Source organism: Penicilliopsis zonata (assembly GCF_001890105.1).
Source record: "Penicilliopsis zonata CBS 506.65 unplaced genomic scaffold ASPZOscaffold_10, whole genome shotgun sequence".
In the NCBI taxonomy this organism is placed as follows: Eukaryota; Fungi; Ascomycota; class Eurotiomycetes; order Eurotiales; family Aspergillaceae; genus Penicilliopsis; species Penicilliopsis zonata.
In genome coordinates this window covers 798,882-821,915 of record NW_019208919.1, presented here as the reverse complement: position 1 = coordinate 821,915, position 23,034 = coordinate 798,882, and the positions used below count along the sequence as shown (strand labels likewise).

The following is a 23,034-nucleotide window of genomic DNA, read 5'->3' as shown; positions in this document are numbered from 1 at the left end:
ATTGAACGCGACAGACGAAAGGGAGAAATAAGGGTTGACCAGGTGAGAAACTCCAGGATGCAGCTGCCTTAACGCTTTACGATCTTACCAGGATCTGACTGACGATATTCTCTGCTCGAATAAGATCGATGTCGACTGTGTGGCCCGGCTGGGAAGGGGAAATACAAAGACCATCACGCAGGTCTCTCAACTTATTTTGGTATCAGAGATGATTGAGAATGGATTACTGCCATTCCTTTAGGCCATGACTGCCAAGAAAATTCTCTGATTATGATGAAAACAAAGGATGGTATGGGTATACTCCGTACTCATGAACAGCAGAGATCCACGAGTGTCCTGCTATCGGCTTGAGAATAGATAAAACAATTGTGATCACATTTCGTGACTTGACATGTTCTATGGTGGTTGCTGATGGTTTTCTAAATAGGATACTCTCCTCTGTACTACCTTACTGCGATGTACAGACTATTTCCCGGCCAGAATCCGAAGATCGTGGGGCGGGAATCGATCAACAAACGCCATTAACTAACCAATGACGGCGAGAGTGAATGGTGGAGAAGGGTTCGGGGTTTCAGCCAGGGGCGGTTTCCTGCAGAGATACGGAGTATGCTTAATGGTGCAGAAACAGAAGAGATAGTGGAGGAGGGACTAATTATTAAACTTGCAGCTCACTCGGTGAATTTTCTTCTCCCCGCCGCGCTGTTATTTATCTAGCTCTCCCAGGCTGAAAAGTTCGTTCTTCTCCCCTGCTACATGGGAAGTGATCTGCTTGACAAGTTGTTCACCATGCCTTCGGTTGCCTCACAATTCCTGGCTTTGACAGTTGGAGGTCTGGCTGCGTTATCTAGCGCCTCCTTCCTCTCCTCACAGCTCGACCTTGACCCGTATCCCTATGACTTCCCAGTCCTGGGAGCCAATGGCTCCGATCTCTTTCCCATGCGTCTCTGCAATGGTTTCAAGCTAGAGGAAGCTAGCATCGACGATATCCAAGCTCAGATCGAGGCTGGCACTTTCACCGGGGTGCAGTTACTACAATGTTATCTGGAGCGTATCTACCAGGTGCAGCCTTATGTGAAGTAATACCAACTCTCCTCCCTTGCACACACATTTCATCGCAGGCGAATTGCTTATCAAAAGTTGCGGGGAAAAGCTCCGTTCTTCAATTCAACCCAGATGCCATGGCCATCGCGGAAGCGTTGGATAAAGAGCGCGAGCAAGGGATAGTCCGTGGTCCGTTGCATAGCATCCCATTCCTGGTTAAAGACAATATTGGGAGTAAAGACAAGATGGAAACGACTGCCGGCAGCTGGGCTCTGGTGGGGTCCGTTATTCCTCGCGATTCGCACGTCGTCCACCTCTTACGCAAGGCTGGCGCCGTGCTGCTGGGTCATGCCACCCTCAGCGAGTGGGCTGATATGCGCTCGAATGATTATTCCGAGGGCTATTCCGGTCGCGGCGGTCAGGCGCGCAATCCTTACAACTTTACTGTCAACCCTGGCGGCAGTAGCACCGGCTCGGCTGTTTCCGTTACCAGCAATCAGGTTCCGTTTGCTCTCGGAACCGAGACGGACGGCAGTGGTGAGTTCCAAGAATAGTACTTCCTGCCTTGTGAAAGCCAGTCGGCTCATGGAGACATGCAGTTATCAACCCCGCCGAGAGAAATAATATCGTGGGCATCAAACCCACCGTCGGGTTGACGTCTCGCGCCGGGGTCATCCCCGAAACCCTACACCAAGACTCGGTTGGCTGCTTCGGCAAGACAGTCCGTGATGCAGTGTATTGCCTGGATGCCATCTACGGAGTGGACTCGCTCGACAACTACACTTTGGCGCAAGAAGGCAACACCCCTGACGGTGGGTACGCGCAGTTCCTGACCAACCAGTCCGCCCTGGAGGGAGCGGTGTTTGGTCTGCCATGGCTCTCGTTCTGGCAGTACAACGACGCGGAGCAGAACGCGCAGCTGATGGAGCTGCTGGAGTTGATCGAGTCTGCAGGCGCCACGATCATCAACGGCACCGAGCTGCCACACTACAAGGAGATTGTGGACCCGGCCGGCTGGAACTGGGACTACGGCACCACGCGCGGCTATCCCAACGAGTCCGAGTACACGTACGTGAAGGTGGACTTTTACAACGACATTGCACAGTACCTCTCCTACCTGAATAACACCAAGATGCGCTCCCTGGAGGACATTGTCCAGTACAACTACGATAACGCCGGCAGCGAAGGCGGCTACCCCGGGGTGATGCCCGCCTTCGCCTCGGGCCAAGACGGCTTCCTCGCTTCGTTGGCGACCAAGGGTATCCGGAACGAAACCTACTGGCAAGCCCTGGAGTTCTGCCGCCACACCAGCCGGGAGGAAGGCATCGACGCCGCCCTGCGCTACAAGGGCCAGAACCTGACGGCCCTGCTGACGCCCCCGGACTTTGGCCCCACGTACGAGATCGCCGCGCAGGCTGGATACCCCGTCGTCAGTCTACCAGCGGGGATCAACAAGGCGTCCAAGATGCCCTACGGCCTCTCACTGATGGGCACCGCCTGGTCGGAGACCACGCTCATCAAGTATGCCAGTGCCATTGAGGATCTGCAGCTCTCCTCGGGCACGCCGTGGCAGCGCAGTCTGGCCACCTGGAGCGGATATATGGACCGAAACATTCCTGTTAATTGATATACATACAGCTATGATGAACAGTTAACTCTTATATCTGGTACTTGTTGATTCAAGAATATTCCACCTAGTATACCTATAAGTAAGTACTGGTAATGACTAAGCAATGACTAATAAACATTCGCTCCCACGTGCTCTCGTATTCACGCAGGAGATCCAGGCTAACCAAGATAGGAAAGGCCAGTTTCTCAACCTCAACCGCTTGACTGTCCAATCAGCTTCATCCATCAGAACAACTCCCACTGAGAATTTCTGGACGAACCTCAGGAACTCGCCGAGTCTGCCATGGGTAACGACAAACGGTGAACTCAGAATGATGACAAGGTACGTATTTCTATAGTCTAAATACCTGCTGACTCCTGGTATGCAGTATGCAGATGCCGTCTCAGTCTAGATGCAGTGGACCTTCCGCTCTGACAGCCCACGCAAACCCCACTTAAACCTGCTTTTTTTTCTTTTTTTCCCCCGATAAGAATCGGCCTTTGCCGCCTGGTCCTTCTTCCCTTCTTCTCTTCTTCAGAGATTTCTTTGCTTGCAGGACACCGTCTTTGCGCCAGTGAACGACTTCGAGAGCTTTGCGTTCACTTTTGTTTTATAAAGCTCTCTATCTGTGCTATAGTACCATTACTAGCCAGTTACCTACTCAGCAGTCGAAATGGCTCTGGACAGCGAGGTCGCGCCCGCAGTGGCACCCGAGATCGAGTACGATGCGAAGAAGGCCGGCAATGTGAACGTGGATGAGAAGAGTGTGTCGAAGGATGTGGCGCTGGTGGGCGATTCGGTGACAGAATCGCCTGGGGAGGAGCGCATGGGAACTCGCGCGCGCCTCTTCGCCTACATGAAGACACGGGAGTTTTGGATGACGCTGATTCTGGGGTATGCCATGCTGTGCTGTGATTTTGTTTAGGTAGCGAGAAAGTATCCCTAACAAGTGCATCTAGACAAGTGTTGGCCCTGGCGAACATCAGTTCTTCCACGTTCACGACCCTGTTGGACGACGAGGGCACCGTCATTCCTGCCTTCCAGACCTTCTTCAACTACGTGCTACTCAACATCGTGTACACCAGCTTCACTATCTACAAGTATGGATTCAAGGGATGGGCCAGGCTGGTGTGGAGGGACGGATGGCGATGTAAGTTATACCGAAAGGTTTTCCGCTCGAAAGGTGATACTGATAGAATAGATATCATCCTGGCCTTCTTTGACGTCGAAGGCAACTACTTTGTTGTATTGGCCTACGACTACACCACGCTGCTGAGCGCCGAGCTGTTCGGCCTGTGGACGATCGTCGTCGTCGTCACCATTTCGCTGGTGCTGCTCAAGGTGCGATACCACCTGACGCAGTACATCGGCATCTTCATTGCCTGCGCCGGGCTGGGCCTGCTGATCGCGTCGGACTACCTGCGGGGCGCCGACTATTCGGGCTCCAATCGGCTCAAGGGCGACCTGTTTGCCCTGCTGGGCGACACCATGTACGGGTTTAGCAACTGCTACGAGGAGTTCATGGTCTCCAAGCGGCCCATGTACGAGGTGATCGGCCAGCTGGGCTTCTGGGGCATGATCATCAACGGCACGCAGGCGGCCATTTTCGACCGCCCTGGGTTCCGCAAAGCCGTGTGGAACGGCAAAGTCGGCGGCTACCTGACCGGATACACGCTCGTGCTCTTCATCTTCTACACGCTCGCCCCCATCATGTTCCGCATCTCGTCCGCCACCTTCTTCAACATCTCCATGCTGACCATGAACTTCTGGGGGCTCATCATGGGGCTCGAGGTGTTCCACTACACCGTCCCAGCCCTGTACCCCGTCGCCTTTGTCATGATCATCATCGGCTTCTTCGTCTACTTCCTCACCGAGGGCGTCCTGGGTGAGGCCAAGAAGCCCTGGCTGGGCGATGACCAGCAAAAGGGTGTCGAGGGGCTGGGCACCGGTCGTCGTGCCCAGCAGTCGGGCCATCTCATTGTCTAGGCTTAACTACTTAATACTCCGTATACACCATCGAGCTACTCACTCTACTTTATAATAATACTTTACTACAACTACCGTACAATCACTCTGTCCGCCGCACTTAGTACTCCGCACTACTATCCCGCTTCATATTATCCCCCACTATCCCTCGGCTGTAATTACTCGCCTGCATTCCCTCCCAAGTGCCATCACCGACCACTGACCAGTCTTGGCAAGGGGGCTGTGCAGCGACGAGGGCAGAAACACGGTGGGGAAAGCAGGGGAGGGGAAAAAAAAATACCACCACACATAAAGAAAGACATGCCCCGTTGCTCTTTGTTTTCAATCGTTGAAGATTCTCTAATTCGTTGAAGAGAATGGGGCGTGGTACGAACTACGGAGTCCCCCCAGGTACCCGACTCATACTTGGAAAAGTGAACTTTATTTCAACCTCATCAAAATTTACAGGCGTATGAATACTATACTATACTATACTATGCTATGCTATGCTATGCTATGCTACTATCCTTCAGTCGATCTGCAGCTTCCACCCATGCTATCCGCCGCAGATCCTCCCGTGCCAGCACGGTCTCGCAGTGCGACTCGCCTAGGACAGATTGCCGCCCCGCGTATACTTGTTCCGCGAGCTGGGCGGCTTCCTCCCACCGGCCCTGGGTTTGGTAGATCCCCCCCAGGTTGGCTAACCCCGTCAGGGTGTGTGGATGGTCGGCGCCGAGGGTCTCCTGCATGGCCGTGACGGCGGAGTAGGTCAGGCCGGCGGCGTCGGAGAGCCGTCGTTGCCGGTGGAGGGTGACGCCCAGGTCTGTCATGGCGACGAGGGTGATCGGGTGACGCGCGCCCAGCACGGCCTGTAGCCGCTGCAGGTTTGCTTGGGCCATGTCGGCGGCTTCGTCGAGCCGGCCCTGCCCTCTGCGGGTGGCGGCGAGGTTGGCCCGCGCCATCAGCGTCGTCGGGTGGTTAGCGCCCAGCACCGTCTCGCCCGTGGCCACGACGGCAGTCTCAAGCCGCTCCGCCTCCCCCCACCGCTCCTGGTCGCGGTAGATGGCCGCCAGGTTGGCCATGGAGATCAATGTGTGCGGGTGGCGCCCGCCTAGGGTCGCCAAGCGATGCTCCAGCACGCTCTGTTCCAGCCGCTCCGCTCGCCCATACTCCCCTTGCTCCCGGTAGGTGATGGCCAGGTTCGACCGCCGGGTGAGAGCTGGCTCCGAGGAGTCTACCTCGGAATCACCTGCACCTCCGCCTTTCGCCATCTTTTCTTCTCCTTCTTCTTCTCCAACCAGCGCCCGCTCGATCTGTTCCGCCTCGGCGTACCGGCCGCGCGCCGCATACGTGACCGCCAGGTTGGCCATGGAAGTCTTTGTTGCCGGGTCGTCGATTCCCAGCGTCGCCACGCGGCGGTCCAACACGCGGCGGTCCAGCTCCTCGGCGTCGGACCAGCGGCCTTGCCCGCGGTACGTGGCAGCAAGATTCGATTGGGCGACGAGGGTGAGCGGATCGTCCTCGCCCAGCAGCGATTCTCGCAGGGCGGCGACCCGCGAGCCCACCTGCTCGGCCTCCGTCCAGCGGGCCTGGCCCCAGTACGCCGACGCGAGACCACTCATCGCCGCCAGGGTAGCTGGGTGAGTCTCGCCGAGGACATGCTCGCGTGTTCGCAGCACCGGTTGCGCCAGGTCTGCGGCGAGATCCCACTGGCCCTGACGCAGGTATCTCGCAACCAGACTGCCCAGCAAGTCGGCCAGACCGAGCTCATTCTCCTTGTCGGCGGCGGCGGCGGCGGCTGCCGTCTGTAGATCGGTGACAACATGATCGTCACGGTCGGCTCCGGTACTACTCCTGTACTTGGCGATGAGACTGGTGACTGCCTCGTGGAGAGATCCATGCGAGGGAGGCATTGGTTGAGGGAGATGTGAGACAGAGACAGAGACAGAGACAGGAAGGGGGAGGGGGAGGGGAGGGGGGGAGGGGGGCAGATAGGAAGATAGGAAGGAACGGAGAAGGAGGGAAGGAGCGAAGAGCGACGAGGGAAGAAGGTGGAGTCAAAGTATCGACACACAAAAATAGCCTGCCAAGACAGCATTCGATACTATATAAAAGGACCTGTGTGTATAGAGGTGATTCGAAATGGCATTATAATAAGCATCTCATGTCTGTCATTATCTGTTTATTCTCTATTGCATTACTACATCTACTGACTTTCTTATTATCTTTCTTCTGGTATAGCCAAATGAGGGGCACAACAAGCCCTGTAAGGCTGGGTGGGGTCTATAGGGAGTATGTAGTATATACATACGGAGTACCTAGGAGAAGGAATACAGGTGGTATTACCTATAGATACTTGGATGACTGCATGGTTAAGAATGGATCTATTCGATTCTGTCTATTGAGTCTTTTGAAGATCTGAAATATTTTGTTTTTTTTTTTAATTTATTTTCTTTTGTCAAAATGTCAAAACAGGAAACTGGAGACCTCCAGGCAACACAATTCTTTGGCCAATCAGGATGCGATAGCGTCATACACACATGACTGACAATAATGCTTTATATGCAGAATACTACCTAAATATATTACTCTATACTAGTTACTCCGGAGTAGAAAAATACGAAACTTGCCTACGCACTTACAATCTAATTGTGCTGGAATAGTGTCTATGTTGAAATAAGATATAAGGGAGCTTATTGCCTTCAACAGGACTGTACACTAGGTACTATATAATACTGGTATTCTTCCTGTAGTCTGGATTCTATTATTGATATAGATGAGTTCTTTATATAAGTTCTTCTGATATAATCTCTGATATATCCATAAAACTATCTAACAATAATTATTATCTATTCTATCAACCCCAACAGTTCCTCGGCCCGCGCGGGAGATGCTTGGCATAGCCCCCGCTTAGTCATATACCGCTTACTAAGCGTATCGGGCTGTGTCTTCGTATTTGGTCAATCACCCCATATCGTATCCTCATCCGAACATGTCAGACATCAATACTACTTCTACTACTCTACTACTGTACTATCAGGACTGCTTCTAACACGGATGACCGTATGTAAATATACAGCCTAACATCCAACTATCACTAAAATCACAGGCTGGACTGCAGCATGTTCCACTGGCTCAAGAGGTCATGGAAGCGGAACACGGACAAGAGGCGACGCAAGAATCTCCGTCGAGAGCGTAGTCGGCAGATTCGGGCGCGAGAGCGAGAGACTATCGCGGGTGGGAGTGGGAAGAATCCTTGGAGGGCAAGCTTCTTCTGGGGGTACCTGGGGCAGACGTATAATGATTAAGTGTTCATATAGTACTAGTTAATTCCCCCAGGCATAGCGCGATAACATTCTTGTATAAATAAGAATCTCGAGACATTTGCTTGCACTCTCAAATACGGTTACAGCTTCGAGTCCAAGGCATTGCTGCGGTAGATTTCCTGCAATCGCTTGGCTGTGATCTGTTCCACTTCCTGCCGACACACTTCCAGACTCAACGGTCCTGCAACCTGCTTGACCCAATATGACTTGCCACAGTCGAAGCGCCAGTCTCGGGTCCCTGCCCTGACCAGCTCCGCCAGGAAACACTGTGGGGTGCTCCGGTCCTCCGTGAAGACGACGGTAGGCAGGTGTCTCTGCACTGCCGGCGGGGCATGATTGCGTGTCTCCGCAAGGAACTCGTCGAACGTGCGGCGCATGTACAGCTCCGCGCCCAGGTGGATGATCCCCTTGGTGCGCGCCGCGCCGTGCAGCAGAATCGCGTTGGCGACTAGGTCGACGGGAATCTCGTCCAGGACGTTGGCTCCCGTCCGGTGTCCCTCGGTGGCATGCCAGACCTGCGTCCCGCCGCGGTCGGAGAAGAAAAACCGCGCAAATTTGTTCATCGGCGTCGAGTCCTCGGGTCCGTACAGCGGGAACGGATCGCGGAGCGATGGTGCAAAGATGGTCGGTCGCACAATAAGAACCGGCAGGAGTGGGTATCTTTGAATCAGAAGTCGCTCCATGATCTGCTTAGCGTGGGCGTAGGAGGATGAGAAGCGCGCAGTCTGGGGTGAATTCCCTGTTGAGAGGATGTTGGCGAGCTCTTCTTCGGCATCTCCGTCGTCCGTGAGATGATACAGCCGTTCGTGCACGAAGCCGTCCGGGAGGAAGCTGCTCACATACGCCGTCGAGATCTGAATGAGCAGTCTCAGTCGCCGGAACTGGGAGACCATCTGGGCAAGCTCAAGGCACGGAAGACAGTTGTTCTTGACTGCATGGCTGATGTTGGCCGCAAAGGAGATATTTGCCGCAGCGTGGATCACAAGCGTCACTTCATCACGCAGGCGCTCCAAGGTCGATGGGTCGATGCCAAACTCTGCTTTCAGAATATCTCCAAGCACAAAGTGGACCTTTTTGGACCCGGCAATCGCCTCGCTCTGCTCCGGCATGTTCCTCCTCCACTTTTCAATCGCCTCTTTGTCCGAACCGCGAACCAAAATAAATACCTTGCGTGTGGGCAGTTGCAGGGCCAGCTTGTACAAGAGACATCCCCCCAGAGACCCAGTCGCCCCAGTCAGGAAGACCGTCTCAGCGGCAAAAAGCCTGGCGTATCCGGTTCGCAGAATCTCCTCCGCTCGAGACATGGTAGCTGCCATGAATAAGAATGATTTGTACACAAAAAATATACTGGACTGTAGACCTGAAGGTCGTATCAAGAAAAACAATGCTTCTATACCTTGACTCTTTTGCAATAGCCCGAGCAATGCACATGCGTCTTGAAGGCCGTTGTGTAACAGCAACATCCGTGCTTCATGGGGGTTGTACCTGTAGAACATCTCGTTATGATACCATTGGACATTTGATGATTGCTGTGGTGTCGTCTAGTAGTTCATGACTCGTCAAGAGCATATGATTGCCCTCGCACTGCTGCGAAAATAGGGCTAGCAGCCTATCCAAACGCATCTTATTGACACTTGTACCACAAAACCCCCGTCTCTCCTCTCACAGGGTGGCAGGCGCACCTCGATCGGTGTCCAAGGTTGCATTTCCTCATCGAGCGTTGGTGATGCATGTGAAGCTGCGAGGTGTTTGCGATCTCTCGCAATAGCCGAGGATTATAGAAGTTCAGAGATTCATTTGCATTTTCGAGTACCGTATTGTTAATTCCGGATGAACTCTGAGTTTTATGAGAAGCTGGCTGTTCTCTCGGTTGCCTTGTTGCTACTCATCGAAATAAAGGGCTGTGGTTTTTATAGCTCCTAAAATCTAGAAATTTCAGTGGAAAGCAGCTGATTATTCTCTCGGATAGACGACACACCTAGTAGAGTAGTAGAGTAGCAAGAGCCGGGAGAAAAGGAGGTGAGGGTGAGGTCTGACGTTGGATATCCAGGTCACCTGATACGATCTGATATCAGCAGCTGCTAATTACTATGTCTTGCAATAGAAGAATACTTTGAAAGATGGACACCTCCAGATATGGCCTTCTTACTTTCTAGATCATCAATGGCTTTGACCTTACGCCTGAATGCAGTTGTCTGACCTCATCAAGCAGTGGTGAATCTTTCCATTCTTACTAGACGTCTAATTTTTCTTCGGGACACCCAAGATTGACTCAATATTGCCACCCTTCAGCCATACGTCCATGGCCTCGTAATTCTTATAGAACCCCTCATTGTTCATTGTTGGCAGATCTGTCAAAATCTTATGGCCCAGTTTCGCCTGGGCGGCACCGAGATAGTGATACCCGTACGGGTACTTGTCAAGCTCTTCTTTAGTGAAGACGGGGACGTTCTTTCCGTCCACGGGGACGATTTTGTCCTTTTCATAGAACAGCTTCTTGAAATTGATCTTCCATACCGGAGTGTCCGGCGAGGCGGCTGTCGGCGCCTTGATGCACCAAAAGATGAACCGGCAGTCACACTCGACATCAAACTCGATCCCGTCGAGCGTGAAGCGCTGGGTGATGGTCGCCTTCATCTTGCCGACTGCGCGGTTAGTCTTCGGGTTGAGGTCGACGAGCGTGCCGTTTTCACGGTGCATGATAAAGTCGCCATTAGCACGGCTGCTGATGGATGTTTGGATAAAGTCCTCAATGGTCATGCCGCCACTCCATGCTGTTTTTTGTGTGGGGGTTCGTCAGTGATCAGTAAATCGGCCATTCTCAGCCTACTATTGTTGACGTACTGGTGAAGATGTATCCGCCCTGGTCCACGAAGCAGTCACGGTAGTTTTTCCATTCCGATGCGTCTCGATAGACCGGCCAGCCCTTGCACAGCTCCGTCACCAAGTACCGATCGATGATCTCCTCTGTGGTTCCGTTGATGTGACTCCAAACAGTCGGCTGCGTTTCTTTCTCAGTCACGTTGTATACCATCGTTGCGGTGGCGTAAGAGGTATTGTCTATCACACACAGTAACGGGATGAGTAAAGTGAAGATTGGCCGTTCGGTTCGGATTGCCGTGTCGTTTTGTAAACTCGGCCTACCGACAAGACACCATCACCTCTTTATATAGGTACCTCTGCCGTTGTTCCCGAAATGTGTTATCAATCCTGTCGGTCCAGAATCGGAAGCCTGCAGGAAAATGAGCTGACTCCCTGGCCCCGCGCCCGATGATTTCATACCAGTATCAGGTCATGGCCGTCCGTAAATGGATTTATCCGCATCGTTAGTCAGAATCATGATATCATCGGCGTGGGTTGCCTCCAGCAGAGGGCGATAGGGTTCTCTCCTACCCATAGAAACGCAATACCATAGATACCTTAGGTACCCAAGGTATTCGGAGCATTACCATGAGCTACGGGAGAGGTGCAGACAGGCAGTTGGAGGGGAGAAATCTCCCCGGTGAGTCACCTGATGGGAAATCGCAAGCCTCAGGCACCGACAGGACAGGGGGCTCCTTCCTTCTTCCTTCACCGCCCCAAAGCATCACCGTCAAGCCTCCCACGAAGGAGAAAAATACTCAAGTCTCGCCCTCGATTGCGGCTGGAGGTTGCTCTGGGCCGTGCTTTGAGGGAGTGGGCTGTCTGTCAAGGTAAGCGAATCCTTCTGGTACGCTATTTCCCAATAATTAATCTGTATTCTTGCAGCGGAGTCGTATTTCCGTCCAGACGCGTCACGACCTTGCCACCCCGGGATTCAAACGCTCCACCAACGCCGGGATTCTGGGCGCTTTGGGCATCTTGCTGGCTTTCTATTTAGGTGATTCTGTAACATGACAGGCTAGCTAGGACCCAGGCAGCTAGCAGGTTTTCAGTGCAGTCAGGAAAACACTAACGCCAGACTCTCATAGGCGCTGGTATGGGCACAGGCCCAGGCACCATCAGTGGCTGGTTTTGACGGCTAGATCGATGCACGCCACATCGGATCCGGGTATGACGTTGTACATCTCAAGCTTCCCACTGCGTTAGATGCCGGGCTTCTATACCGGGACCATCCATCGTTGGAATAATATTCATCCTCTCGAGTCAGGTTAACGATCGTACGACGGCTTTGGTGCGCCTTGCTGTTGAACACTTGAGACAACAAAACACCTGTCTTATCGTATGATCCCACACGCTTCTTCTCCGGAGAAGTACTGCATACTACATAGACGGTTCCCCAAAGGGTTTGTCTCATAAAGTTTGCCACTTGGGCTAACGTGGTAGCTATCGATCTCGCTTATCGCTTCAAGGCTGCATATGCAGGGATGAGCTCAATAGCAATCGTGCGGAAGACCAATTTTTGGGACTTGATCGATATGCAGCCAAGCCTCATTATTCGAATTGGTCTTGCTTTGGTGTTCTGACCCAGAAACAATGCCTTTCTGTGTCGCTGCACTGCATCGCTTCCTCGTTTCCCCGGACCCAGAAACCTTTTTCAATTCATGCCTTCCACCTTGCTCCGATGGAATAATGAGAGTAACTACCAGTGGCCAGTGGGTCACTGAACTGCCCCCGAGCTGCTGTAGTGCGTACAAGTTCCCGCTAAACCACGAAATCAAATCCATCTAGTATCTACCCACACCTGCTGTGATTTTCTACTTCCAATACCAGGCCCCCAGGTTTCAGAAGGAATCTTATTTTGCCTTTTCTGTCCCCCTGCATGAAGACCGGGGGGTTGACATTTCCAAATCCTGTCGCCCCTTTTACTGGATATGGAACCCGAGGAGATCTCGTACCTTGGGATCAGTCCTCATGGAGCTTGTTCGCCGATCGATAATAGAACATAGGTCGCTCCAAAGACATTCCTGTGGAATCAGACAGCGAACCACCAAATGAAATGGAAATGGAGCCACTTATGGAGCAGGGTTGCCTTTTTCTCTTGCCCACAGCCTATAAGACAGCGCTTACAGCACCTGAGCTTGGACTCCCCCAGTTTAATAATGATAATACTTACCCTTTATAGACTGACATCCGATGAAAAGAAAGCTCCATCAGTCTTGAGATCTTTTAAACCCATGAAAGCAGATTCTTCTCCTTGTTTTCAGCAGCCTATTGGTGCGACACATAAATCCGGGGGGTATAATAAAAAGAAATCAAAAAAAAGGCAAAAAGAGAGACGGAAGAGGGACAGATGCCTAAAACTCACTAGGGGCAATCTGTAAAGATCTACAAGAATCTGTCCCTTACCACCTTTCCGTTCTGCGTGGTTGGGGAAGCAAGGAATGTCGTACTTGGAGTACTACTTGGTAGCGAGTGTGCCATCTTGCAGGAATCCTGCCAGATGGGATCCGACCGACCGACCGAACATTCTCCGAGAGATAAAGTTCCTTCGGCGTATGCAGAGACGTTGCTTGTTTGAGTACGGCCACTGCTGATCAATGTTCTAGAGAGATGCTGTCCGTCGCTGGATCATGGTGCTCTTGATGCTGTCGAATCATAACCCCAAGACTTGATCAAAGACCCATCGTGTCGACTTCGACGGACGGCCTTGGGGAATCCACCTTTCTCCTGACTCCACATGTCACTGATTCCCGTTTTCCCCTGTGGCAAATTATGCGGTTTGTGGGCTGGGCAGGGGGGTGAACACTGCCTAAAGTGACACTATCTGAGGGACCTCAGAATGTACTACCCAAAAGGTCAACCTGCATGTCAAAACCAAGGTAGGAGAAACCTGTTCCAGATCTCGTTCGTCCAAGATTAGAGAAAGCCTCGCTTGGAGCTTATCCCTATGGCTGCCCGAGGAGGGCGTGCAGGAGGAATGTGGCAAGGCACATCGATGCGCAGCCACTGCCAGAAGCATCGGGGTTTGGACCTGTCAGTCGGCGGACCGCTAGGACGCTCAGCTTGGGTGGACCTATTATCCATTTCCACCACAGAAGGGAAGGAAGTGTTTGGCCATTATTGTGTGTGTGGCTAGTGACCGACCTCTCCGCCACTTCAATCCTGCGGTGTAGCTTACGAGAGCTTGTCCTCTGATTCACGAGACTTTGTCTGACGTGGAGCCAGAGTTTGCGAAGAAGATCTTTTGATCTTTCTAGCATCCAACCACATACCCAGCTACATTACACTGTCCTTTTCATCTCGCTGATACCTTCATTTTGTCTTCACTGGTATGATGGCCCTTCACAGCTCTTCTTTGAAAATGGAGAATATTTCCTCACCGTGGTAGCTGTCCTAGAAAGCATTACGCGGGGGAGTCACACTGATCAGGACTATGGGCGCCAACTGCTCAGTTAGGTAATTGGATGATATGATAAGAGTCAGGTGCTAGTCATGGCTGACCTGTTCGTGTCCTCCGCTGCTTGCTCTGACTGCTTAGCTAAATTGCTGTTTGATGTTTCCACGGCCATTGCGCTCCCATGGATCCCCAGGTGCTATGGACAGTGACGACTCCCGAATAACAGAAAGGCTAGCTCTCTGTCCACATTTTTATTTGCCTATAACCACCTTCACCCCCTTCCCCCCCCCCTCTCCCCCTTTCTGTCTTCCACCCTTTACGTTTTTTCGCTGTCTTTGTCTCCAACAGTGGTATGAAGCATGGCCCATCACTTTCACCAGGTCGGAGTCTGTGGAGATGGGACGGTGCTACATATGTCGGGTCAAAGAAAGCGGCGGTCAATTTATTCGTGTCTGAGTTGCCATCAGCGCAAGACAAAGGTACTTACTTGAACCCCCTAGAGAGAGCCCCAATCTCCATCGTCCTACACCCCAATGATCCCCACTTCCTCCAACCCTCCGCCACTACCGTTCACTGAAGAACCCGCTCCCCTCAGTGTGATCGTGCAAAGCCGTGTAATACTTGCGTGCGTCTGGGGATTGCATCTGGTTGTGAATACGGCATGAGCAGCCAGGACCGTGAATTTATCCAGAAGTCAGAAGTGATCGAACGGCTCCGGCAGCGTCACCGGCAGCTTGAAAAGCAGTTGCGGGAGTTACGCGCGGCTGGCGGTGCCAGTTCCCAACGTTTGATTGCGGCCAATGGCTGTCAGGATACGATGTCGTTTACGAGTTCGGCTCCCAGCTCCGTCAGCAGCGCTGAAGATACGCCTTCCCCTAGTGCGATAATCCCTTTCAAGCCCATATCACCGATATCGATGCAAAACCCCGAAGTCCAACCATTACAGAATTCTCAAGCTGAGGGCCAGTTTGATTCGGAGCGTCTCGTTCAACAGTTTCTTGCCGAATTTTGTCCTCGGCAAGCTTCTATACAATCCTTTCCGTCCAATCTGCTCTTAGAGGCATCAAAGATGCGCAGAACTTCTCCTCCTCTTGAATACACCTTGGACGCTGCTGCTCTCACATGGGGTGGTCGTCGTTTCAAGAACCGGAATTTGGAGATTGCAGGTTGGAATCAGTATCAAAGAGCATTGCAACTAGTTCGACAAGCAATTCAAGATCCAGAGTCCTCACTCTCGTTAGATATCTTGGTCTCCATCTTGTTCTTCGTCATTATCGAGGTTGGTGAATCCCCCACTGGTATCATCATGAGCCGCACAATCTTATATAAAATTGTCTGATTAGTGTCTTAAACACTCGTCCAAATCCTCCGCACGCAGCCACCTTTTCGGCGCCTTGACACTTTTACAACACCGGACAGCATACCGACATAGGATAGACTTGGAACGGTCAATCTATGTGGAGCTTCGACTATACTGGGTGAGCTTCTTTTCCTCCAAAAAGATCATTATTCAAAGTCGTGGCCTTCTGACATTGATGAGGTCAACGTCGCTATCTGGGAGCGTCAGCCTACATTCCTAGCTGATGAGGAGTGGTTGACTGTCCCTTGGATGGATGGACAGCAGAAAGATATTCTCCAGCATCTCCTCGATATAGCCGTGCATATCCCGGCATACGTTGCTCAAGTAAACGATGTGACCCAGCAGTCTGTGGCTGGCATTCTCTCCTCCGCCGAAATCAACTCAGAACAAATCAAGCTCATGAAAAAAGCCACGGAACTCGATCAGCGCTTGGAAGAGTGGAAACGAGTTCATGCTGATCCCTATCCCCCGGGGTCCCCAAGAGAGGTCATCGGCACCAGTGACGACAACTTTCCTCTGTTTCGGTACTACGATTCCTCAACTAAGACGATTGTCCAGTTGTCGAATATTGTCTATCCTGACATGCTCTCGGCCACTGCGCTCGTCTACTACTGGACGTATCGGCTCATATTGACTCTTCGAATTCCCGGGGTCGACTGTCCGCAGCGAAGTCAGCCGTATTTCTTCGCCAGGCAAATCTGTCGCAGTATGAAATATCACATTCTCGTGGGGTCTGGCTTGTTTTCCTGCCAGGCAATCTTCGCCTTGCGACTGGCCTCCAATATGTTCCCGCCCGACAGTCTAGAAAGTCTGTTCACCGATGAAATGTGGCACATGTTCGAGCAACGCTTTGGGTTCCAGGGCCTCAAGGAGCTCTATCCCCCAATCCTTGGCTACGTTTAGATATCAATAATTTTACCTAAATTCTCCCTTTACTTTGTGCCCAAAAGGAATGATGGTTCATAACGTTTTCCTTTTTCTAGGTAGTCTTCACCATGTCCGGGATCTGAGTAGTGGTGACTCAACTATTATTTTGGGTACTATTGTTTCTTTGTACTTCAACAATAAGGGTAGATCAAAAAAGCAATAAGTTGTCTGTTCTGGTTGCCTTGCAGTAAGTGACGATCTGTTACTTGAAAGAGCAAAATGAGCTCATCTGTACGGAGGTACGAGTATTGAGTCAGTTGGCTAGTTATGGAGTACTCCGTACTTTGTATATCGATGTGTATAATTTAAGATTAAAATAAATACGAAGATCGCTTGCGATCTAGTGATTTGATATGTTGTAGATCGGTGATTCGAGAGCTTCCTGGGCCGTAGGTTTTACGTATAAGATTCTTGGACCTCTGTACTCCGTACCGATCAACAGACGGCTCTTCCATCTCCATTATTCTGCCCCGATTCGAGTAATTTCTGGAGGATGACGAGATCCTTGAGGGCTTCTCGCGGCGTGCACCGCGGATCGACGGCGGAGCCAGGCTGGCTGATTCCCTTGGCGAAGGCGCGGACTTCGTCCTCGACACCGAAGCCAAAGTCAAACGACGACTTGTCCGTCTTGGCCTGTTGGGAGCCATCGTCTAAGGCGCTCGTGACGATCACATCGGCGAAATCGATCAGCACGGCGCCCCGGCTAGTCACCACCTCGGTCTGGATGACGGTCTTCCACGGGGTGCCGAAGGAGAGCTGCAGGGTGCCCGTGCAGCCGTTGGCTGTGCGCAGACTGCCGCTGAGGGTATCGACCGGGGCGAGATGAGGCTGCTGCAGACTCGTGAACGCGGCGACGTGTTGGATCTCCTGTCCGGTCGCGGCGAGGAGATATCTCAGCATGGCGATGAAGTGGATGCCTGCATCCAACAAGTAGCCGCCTTGGAACCCTGGCTTGGAGCGCCTATTTAGATTATCAATTTATCTACCATTCTCAAGAGTTGATTTGCTTGCTTACCATTCAGTTTTGCAAAACTTGTCGTTCGGATCCATCATACAGAGCACGGTACAGCGAAAGGTCTGCAGGTCGCCGCCCAGCTCGAGGAGTTTCTGGCGGGCAAAGACGATGCGGTCGATGAAGCGGAAGTTCTCGCCGACGCACCAGACGGGAACCGGGGCAGATCGCGAGAGAGGCAAGCGACGCTCATACCAGCCGATCAAGTTGCGAGCGGTCATGACATCCTTGCCGACGGGCTTCTCGCTCAGCACATGTTTGCCTGCGGTGATGGCCAGCTGGATGGCGGCCGGGAGCTGCAGGATCGGCAGGGCGATCACCACGGCGTGAATGTCGTCGCGGGCGAGCAGATCGGCGAGGGAGTGGCCGCGGGTAGTGGGGGAGTCGAAGTAGGCCGTGACATCTTTTAGTTGATGGGCTGCGATGACTGTGTTGACGGACGCTTGGGAGCGAGAGTAGATTGCCTTCAGACTGAGGTCGGGGCAAGCGGCGATGGCGGGGAGATGCTCTGTCACGTCAGATTAACCTGCAAACCAAGTGGCGAGTGGGCAGTGACTAGTTACGCTCTCTAGCCCAGATGCCAGCCCCGAGAAGTGCAATGCCGATGGCCATATTGGCGATAAATAGCTGATGGTTTGTAGTATTCTTGTTGATTTATATGGGAGACGATGGTGTAGTTGAATAATTACATACTCAGTGGTATTATGTAGAGCATGTGACACCGATGCCTTTATGCCTTGGTGCCTCTCCGCCTTGGTGCCTCTCCGCCTTAGTGCCTTGATTATATGGCAGAACTCTACGAGACATCACGAAGTCAGCTTCTGAATGAAAGCCAATGGTTGACTATAAGTTCTTACCTAAGAAAGCGCTCCTTATGATCATTATGATCACAACTACCCTGACTTGTCTATAGATTCAATTCGGCAAGATATACGGAGTACGAGCCCAGCCATCCAGCCATCAGCCAGCCACCCTCATTCAACCTTTACCCCGTCTCTACAGCACGATTGATCTACAGAACGCCTAAAGACGCCGGAAGGCCTGAAGGCCTGTAAGAAGTGCTCAGCTCTGCTCGTATTGACCATTCAGCTGTAGAGGGATTGGCATGTGAGCAAGAGACTTATGCAGTGTGACCCTTAGCTGAACAGCAGCTCGAGTAAAGACAGGCTGTATAAATACGGTGAACCAGCAGCAGATGGAGATAAGAGTATTTCTTTAATAGAATCATAATATCAAATCTATTTATTCTGTTTATTCTGTTTATTCTGTTTGTCTGTTTGTTTTGTTTATCTTGTTTATCTTGTTTATTTTGTTTATTCTGTTTGTTTCTATAGACACGCCCTAACCCTAAGATGCTCCCCACTAAGCCTAATACGGTCCCTAACAAACGTCTCATCGTCTGCTGCGATGGTATTTCTCTCTGTCTCTCTCTTCTCTTTCTGCTCTCTCTTTAAACCAACACTGTTCATTCATTCGTTTCAGGAACATGGCAGGATTCTACCGCAGACGCAAGACAGCCTCCCTCGAACGTCACTCGATTAACCCGTGCTCTCTCCCGGAATGCCACCATCACCGTCGACGGAGAGAAGATCGTCATCCCCCAGATTACATATTACCAGAAGGGCGTAGGGACAGGCCTAGGCGATAGATTCTGGGGAGGTACACTCCATTCTTCACTTCACCTAAATCAAGGAAAAGCTGCTAATCTGACAAAGGAGCTGCCGGACTCGGTCTGAGCGCCAACGTACGATCCGGGTACGGTTTCGTGGCAGACAACTACAACCCGGGCGACAAGATCTATTTCTTTGGATTCTCGCGCGGGGCATATACCGCACGAGCGATTGCGGGCTTGGTGCTGGAGCTGGGTCTGCTCACGCCGCGCGGGATGGACAACTTCAGCATTGTCTACGACGACTTCTACAACCACAAGATCGACACGTACACGGCCGAGAAGCGGGCTGCGCTGGGATTCCGCCCCCCTCTACCGAAATACACGGTCGAGATCATTGGCGTGTGGGACACGGTCGGGTTCCATGAATCCTGGCTAGGGAAGGGCATGGGCGAGAAGCTCGAGTATCGCACCACGCAGCTAAGCCCGGACGTGCGCTACGCCTTCCACGCCCTGGCGCTCGACGAGGACCGATCGGCGTACAGCCCCGTGCTGTGGACGGTGCCCTGCTCGCACCCCTGCGAACACGGCAAGAGCCAAGAAGTCCAGCAGGTGTGGTTTTCGGGCGTGCACACCGACGTCGGCGGCGGCGCCGTCGACGCCCGGCTATCGAACATCGCCCTCGCGTGGATGATCGCCCAGTGTTCCAAGGATGACCAGCTCGCCTTTGATGAATCGTACTTGCTCGACAACCCGCCCAAGATCCAAGAGGAGGCGTTGATCCCCTGGGCGACTTCGAGGGGGAGAGATGCCGCGCCCTTTAATCTCATCACCTTTCTCACCGGCCTTCTTCTGGGCAAGTCCCCGCGGACCCCGATGGAATATCATTCCAAGCACCCGGGGGGTCCGCATACCACCAATGAGACCCTGCATGAGTCGATCCGCGATAGGAGGTGTGAGGTTCTTAAAAAGATGGCACAAAAAGATGCAGCTGCTGCAGCTTCACTGAAAAAATCTCTCTGGCCGTGCAAACCGCTCAAGAAGAGGAAGGATGAGCATACCTGGTTGCTCACCGGTGAGAAGGAGATTGCAATTACTCCGGCAAGCAATTTGGAGACGTATCTCAAGGGTAGGATTCGCACCGTGCATGTAAACCAGACTGATTAACCTGTTCATTTTTTCATTTTGTGCTATGATACTGCATACATTTTCATCACATCATCATCATCTCCTGTCTTCTGTAGTACAGTATAAACAGTTAATCCCAGAGAAAACTCTCATCATCGATATGTCGGTACATGAAGTAGAAGACAAACGCAGCGAGAAAGCCCGGCACGGCAGTGCCGACGTACGGCCAGATGAGGTACGGATCCTGTAAAGCAGGAAGAACGGCCTGGCCGATTGCGGCAGAGACGGCAGTGGCCGCGAGGAAAAGGGCAGAGACGAGGCCGCGCATCGACCGTGGGGAGCGCGCATACGCCAGCTCGTACGCCGTGACGTTGGCGAACAGTTCCGACAGGGCGGAGAGCACGTAGATTGGAGTCTGCGCCCAGATAGAGATCGGGGACACGCCTTTCCCCTCATCCTCGCAGGTGGTCGCGTAGTAGCCGCAGGGGGACGTAGCGTAGACCTGCCACTGCAGGATGGCACCCACGGCAGCGCCCACGGCGGCGAGGAGAAAACCCAGCGTGATGCGTTTGATGGGGCCGAAGGCGACGCGCCGCTGCCGCAGAAACGGGTACAGTACGTAGTTGAACAGCGGGCAGAAGACGATGATGGTCAGCGGGTTGAAGTTGCTGATCAGGTCGTTGGGCGCGCCGCGCTTCGTCATCGACCCGCCCTGTGCGTTCTGGATGGTGCCCACCCCGTTGTCGTTCAGCGCGTACAGCGGGTAGAAGGCAAAGATCTGGCAGGCAATCACGGTGCGGCGCACGTCCTCGACAAACTCGTCCGTCCAGCTGATCGGCCGCCCGCGGATCGTGTGAACCCCCTGCCGGGCTAGAATGGAGGGTTTCGCGGCGTCGAACCACGCCTGGCTACCCAGTCGGCGGAATCCATGCTCGCCGAAGCTCACGCGCAGCACGCGGAACACATCGCCCAGCACGTTGCCCTGGGGGGGCACCTTCACCGTGCGCTTGTAGGCGAAGAGAAGGATCACCGGCATGAGAAGGTATACCAGACCCGGCAGCAGGAAGGCCAACCAGTAGCCCACCAGTTTTTCAGCGTATGTGGTTGCCAGACCGAAGAAAGCTCCGACATTAACCAGGGCTAAGTTGATAAGCACAATTGTCTTGACATAACAAACAGCCGGGGGAGAGGGGGTTACCGTAGAAAGTAAGCGTCAGCCGCTGGATGGTCGTCTCCGGATCGACAATCACGCGTTCTCCAGTCTTGAGAAGCTTGACGTACGGCTGGTGCACGGTGACCTGGTCGATAACCGTCGGACAGATGTTGGGTTTGAAGAGGCCGGCACCAAAGGCGAGAAGAAGCACGCTGACCAGGAAGGGCGGCAGGCCATGGCCGCGCTGCAAGACGGCAGGAACCGCACCAGCAACCATGATAACATGAGCGAGACCACAAATCACCACGCCGAGCACGATGGTCGCGTACCGGCCCAGCTGGGCGTCTGCCCACCACCCGCCCAGGATGGGGATGGTGTAGGCCAGGGTTTGGAAGAGAAGCGTCAACGCCGAGGAGGCCTGGAGACCCATTCCCAGCGCGCCGGCGGTCTGTTCGCTGTCCCGGGGAGGGGCGCCGGCTCCGTTACCCCCCTGTGGGAGGGGGTACTGGATGAAGTTGGCAAACACCCAGGAACAACCGTAGTAGGAGGCGCGCTCGGCGAATTCCACGGCGCACAGCCAGTAGCCCGAGCCTGCAATGGAGCCCGCGACCTTGCGCAGGGTCTGCAGTTCGTGGGCTGTAGGCGAGGGACCCAGGTAAATGTCGCCGTCGTAGACTCCGTCAGCAACGCGGAGGGTCGATGTAGATTCCTCGGTCACGGCCGCGGTCTTTTCGCTCACAATGGGCTCGAGCTCGAGAGCCTCAGTTGAGGCGGACTTGGTAGACCTGACGCAGTCTTCTTCGTTAGCTCAGCGAGGCAAGAGGCATCTTCACGTACCCATGGTGGACTCGACAATACAAAATAGACAAGCCGACGAGAGAAACGAAAGAGATAAGAAAGATGATAGTGAGGATAAGAGAAGGGAAAGGGGAGAGAGGCGAAAAGGGGTAGAAGACAAGAGGGAAGGGAGGAGAAGAGAGAAGGGGGGGGAAGAAGAGAAGGGAGGAGAAGAAGAGAAGAGGGGGGGAGAAGTGAGAGAAGTGAGAGAAGAGATTTGGCATTCACTACTTCTGATGCTCGAGGGACCACATTTTGGCATATCAAATAGTGCGGTCTTACTTAATGGTTCTAAACAATGATCTTATTCTATTAACCCATTACTAGAGAGATTTTATCCAGTCTGGATGAAGATATTCGCTATATCAAATTCCATCAGCAAGTCAAATACTAACACTTCCAGTCTAAAAGGTTACAACATGCTAGTCATCAGACAGAAAGGTGTCTGGTGTCTTCTACCTAGGTAGTAATTATTATCATCGATGTATTAAATATCTATCTATATGGTCTCCGTTGTGCTATCCTGCCATCCTGAAGCATTAGTGTAGTTATCTATAAAGCAGGCAGTAACTAGACGAACATATTTTCAATACAACAATTGATTACTCTACTCATATATCGAGCATATAACGAGCCAATTCATTCCTAATCTATTATTCTATTCTATACATTTATAATGAGTGATGTTATGCTAAACAAAAAAAAAAAAGAAAAAAATAACTGCCGACGGGATTTGAACCCGCAACCTTGAGGACCGAAGCCTCACGCGCTACCATTGCGCTACGGCAGCCACTTGAGAGAGATCTCG

The 23,034-nt window shown here is 52.6% G+C and overlaps 12 protein-coding genes and 1 non-coding gene across 13 annotated transcripts; 6 read left to right on the top strand and 7 right to left on the bottom strand.

Annotated features, from left to right (window-relative positions):
• The first annotated feature begins 328 nt into the window (after positions 1-328).
• Positions 329-3,044, top strand: ASPZODRAFT_537867 (hypothetical protein). Its single transcript, XM_022728461.1, has 5 exons — positions 329-604; positions 668-1,076; positions 1,151-1,578; positions 1,641-2,750; positions 2,848-3,044. The coding sequence occupies exons 2-4, from the start codon at positions 754-756 to the stop codon at positions 2,666-2,668; spliced, it is 1,779 nt and encodes a 592-aa protein (XP_022580380.1). The 5' UTR covers positions 329-604; positions 668-753; the 3' UTR covers positions 2,669-2,750; positions 2,848-3,044.
• ASPZODRAFT_538202 (hypothetical protein) lies at positions 3,045-4,980 on the top strand. The gene is made up of 3 exons (XM_022728463.1): positions 3,045-3,544; positions 3,610-3,800; positions 3,852-4,980. The coding sequence occupies exons 1-3, from the start codon at positions 3,324-3,326 to the stop codon at positions 4,634-4,636; spliced, it is 1,197 nt and encodes a 398-aa protein (XP_022580379.1). The 5' UTR covers positions 3,045-3,323; the 3' UTR covers positions 4,637-4,980.
• Positions 4,981-5,124: 144 nt separating this feature from the next.
• ASPZODRAFT_68969 (hypothetical protein) lies at positions 5,125-6,528 on the bottom strand (the record flags this gene model as incomplete). The annotated part of the gene is made up of 1 exon (XM_022729554.1): positions 5,125-6,528. The coding sequence occupies one exon, from the start codon at positions 6,526-6,528 to the stop codon at positions 5,125-5,127; it is 1,404 nt and encodes a 467-aa protein (XP_022580378.1).
• A 1,493-nt stretch (positions 6,529-8,021) lies between these two features.
• ASPZODRAFT_68636 (hypothetical protein) lies at positions 8,022-9,245 on the bottom strand (the record flags this gene model as incomplete). Its single annotated transcript, XM_022729524.1, has 1 exon — positions 8,022-9,245. The coding sequence occupies one exon, from the start codon at positions 9,243-9,245 to the stop codon at positions 8,022-8,024; it is 1,224 nt and encodes a 407-aa protein (XP_022580377.1).
• Positions 9,246-10,182: 937 nt separating this feature from the next.
• Positions 10,183-10,975, bottom strand: ASPZODRAFT_68951 (hypothetical protein; the record flags this gene model as incomplete). Its single annotated transcript, XM_022729552.1, has 2 exons — positions 10,183-10,715; positions 10,786-10,975. 2 exons carry the CDS (start codon positions 10,973-10,975, stop codon positions 10,183-10,185), a joined length of 723 nt encoding a protein of 240 aa, XP_022580376.1.
• On the top strand, positions 10,910-12,113 carry ASPZODRAFT_133735 (hypothetical protein). Its single transcript, XM_022723341.1, has 2 exons — positions 10,910-11,001; positions 11,119-12,113. The coding sequence occupies exon 2, from the start codon at positions 11,392-11,394 to the stop codon at positions 11,635-11,637; it is 246 nt and encodes an 81-aa protein (XP_022580375.1). The 5' UTR covers positions 10,910-11,001; positions 11,119-11,391; the 3' UTR covers positions 11,638-12,113.
• A 608-nt stretch (positions 12,114-12,721) lies between these two features.
• ASPZODRAFT_541535 (hypothetical protein) lies at positions 12,722-13,552 on the top strand. The gene is made up of 3 exons (XM_022728466.1): positions 12,722-13,126; positions 13,187-13,356; positions 13,410-13,552. The coding sequence occupies exons 1-3, from the start codon at positions 12,855-12,857 to the stop codon at positions 13,460-13,462; spliced, it is 495 nt and encodes a 164-aa protein (XP_022580374.1). The 5' UTR covers positions 12,722-12,854; the 3' UTR covers positions 13,463-13,552.
• Positions 13,553-13,586: 34 nt separating this feature from the next.
• ASPZODRAFT_133732 (hypothetical protein) lies at positions 13,587-14,132 on the bottom strand. Its single transcript, XM_022723340.1, has one exon. The coding sequence runs from the start codon at positions 13,885-13,887 to the stop codon at positions 13,720-13,722; it is 168 nt and encodes a 55-aa protein (XP_022580373.1). The 5' UTR covers positions 13,888-14,132; the 3' UTR covers positions 13,587-13,719.
• Positions 14,133-14,613: 481 nt separating this feature from the next.
• On the top strand, positions 14,614-16,693 carry ASPZODRAFT_2109176 (hypothetical protein; the record flags this gene model as incomplete). Its single annotated transcript, XM_022727722.1, has 4 exons — positions 14,614-14,679; positions 14,796-15,479; positions 15,544-15,678; positions 15,741-16,693. The coding sequence occupies 4 exons, from the start codon at positions 14,614-14,616 to the stop codon at positions 16,461-16,463; spliced, it is 1,608 nt and encodes a 535-aa protein (XP_022580372.1). The 3' UTR covers positions 16,464-16,693.
• Positions 16,694-16,922: 229 nt separating this feature from the next.
• ASPZODRAFT_17298 (hypothetical protein) lies at positions 16,923-18,111 on the bottom strand (the record flags this gene model as incomplete). The annotated part of the gene is made up of 3 exons (XM_022726996.1): positions 16,923-17,448; positions 17,503-18,007; positions 18,063-18,111. The coding sequence occupies 3 exons, from the start codon at positions 18,109-18,111 to the stop codon at positions 16,923-16,925; spliced, it is 1,080 nt and encodes a 359-aa protein (XP_022580371.1).
• A 621-nt stretch (positions 18,112-18,732) lies between these two features.
• Positions 18,733-20,394, top strand: ASPZODRAFT_167574 (hypothetical protein). Its single transcript, XM_022726832.1, has 3 exons — positions 18,733-18,909; positions 18,982-19,158; positions 19,215-20,394. Exons 1-3 carry the CDS (start codon positions 18,852-18,854, stop codon positions 20,273-20,275), a joined length of 1,296 nt encoding a protein of 431 aa, XP_022580370.1. The 5' UTR covers positions 18,733-18,851; the 3' UTR covers positions 20,276-20,394.
• On the bottom strand, positions 20,367-22,480 carry ASPZODRAFT_152832 (hypothetical protein; the record flags this gene model as incomplete). Its single annotated transcript, XM_022725897.1, has 3 exons — positions 20,367-21,376; positions 21,435-22,123; positions 22,458-22,480. The coding sequence occupies 3 exons, from the start codon at positions 22,478-22,480 to the stop codon at positions 20,367-20,369; spliced, it is 1,722 nt and encodes a 573-aa protein (XP_022580369.1).
• Positions 22,481-22,944: 464 nt separating this feature from the next.
• ASPZODRAFT_t96 lies at positions 22,945-23,016 on the bottom strand. The gene has a single exon. It is a non-coding gene; the product is annotated as a tRNA-Arg (tRNA).
• Between the last annotated feature and the right edge of the window lie 18 nt (positions 23,017-23,034).

Coding starts and splice junctions, on each gene's coding strand:
- ASPZODRAFT_133732 (XM_022723340.1), bottom strand. CDS start 13,887: ATGGATAATAGGTCCACCCAAGCTGAGCGTCCTAGCGGTCCGCCGACT.
- ASPZODRAFT_537867 (XM_022728461.1), top strand. CDS start 754: ATGGGAAGTGATCTGCTTGACAAGTTGTTCACCATGCCTTCGGTTGCC. Junction 1,077..1,150: donor CAGGTGCAGCCTTATGTGAA/GTAATACCAACT, acceptor TGCGGGGAAAAG/CTCCGTTCTTCAATTCAACC. Junction 1,579..1,640: donor AACCGAGACGGACGGCAGTG/GTGAGTTCCAAG, acceptor GGAGACATGCAG/TTATCAACCCCGCCGAGAGA.
- ASPZODRAFT_538202 (XM_022728463.1), top strand. CDS start 3,324: ATGGCTCTGGACAGCGAGGTCGCGCCCGCAGTGGCACCCGAGATCGAG. Junction 3,545..3,609: donor TGGATGACGCTGATTCTGGG/GTATGCCATGCT, acceptor AAGTGCATCTAG/ACAAGTGTTGGCCCTGGCGA. Junction 3,801..3,851: donor GTGGAGGGACGGATGGCGAT/GTAAGTTATACC, acceptor CTGATAGAATAG/ATATCATCCTGGCCTTCTTT.
- ASPZODRAFT_541535 (XM_022728466.1), top strand. CDS start 12,855: ATGAAATGGAAATGGAGCCACTTATGGAGCAGGGTTGCCTTTTTCTCT. Junction 13,127..13,186: donor AAAAAGAAATCAAAAAAAAG/GCAAAAAGAGAG, acceptor CAATCTGTAAAG/ATCTACAAGAATCTGTCCCT. Junction 13,357..13,409: donor AGAGATAAAGTTCCTTCGGC/GTATGCAGAGAC, acceptor TCAATGTTCTAG/AGAGATGCTGTCCGTCGCTG.
- ASPZODRAFT_133735 (XM_022723341.1), top strand. CDS start 11,392: ATGAGCTACGGGAGAGGTGCAGACAGGCAGTTGGAGGGGAGAAATCTC.
- ASPZODRAFT_167574 (XM_022726832.1), top strand. CDS start 18,852: ATGCTCCCCACTAAGCCTAATACGGTCCCTAACAAACGTCTCATCGTC. Junction 18,910..18,981: donor TCTCATCGTCTGCTGCGATG/GTATTTCTCTCT, acceptor CATTCGTTTCAG/GAACATGGCAGGATTCTACC. Junction 19,159..19,214: donor AGGCGATAGATTCTGGGGAG/GTACACTCCATT, acceptor AATCTGACAAAG/GAGCTGCCGGACTCGGTCTG.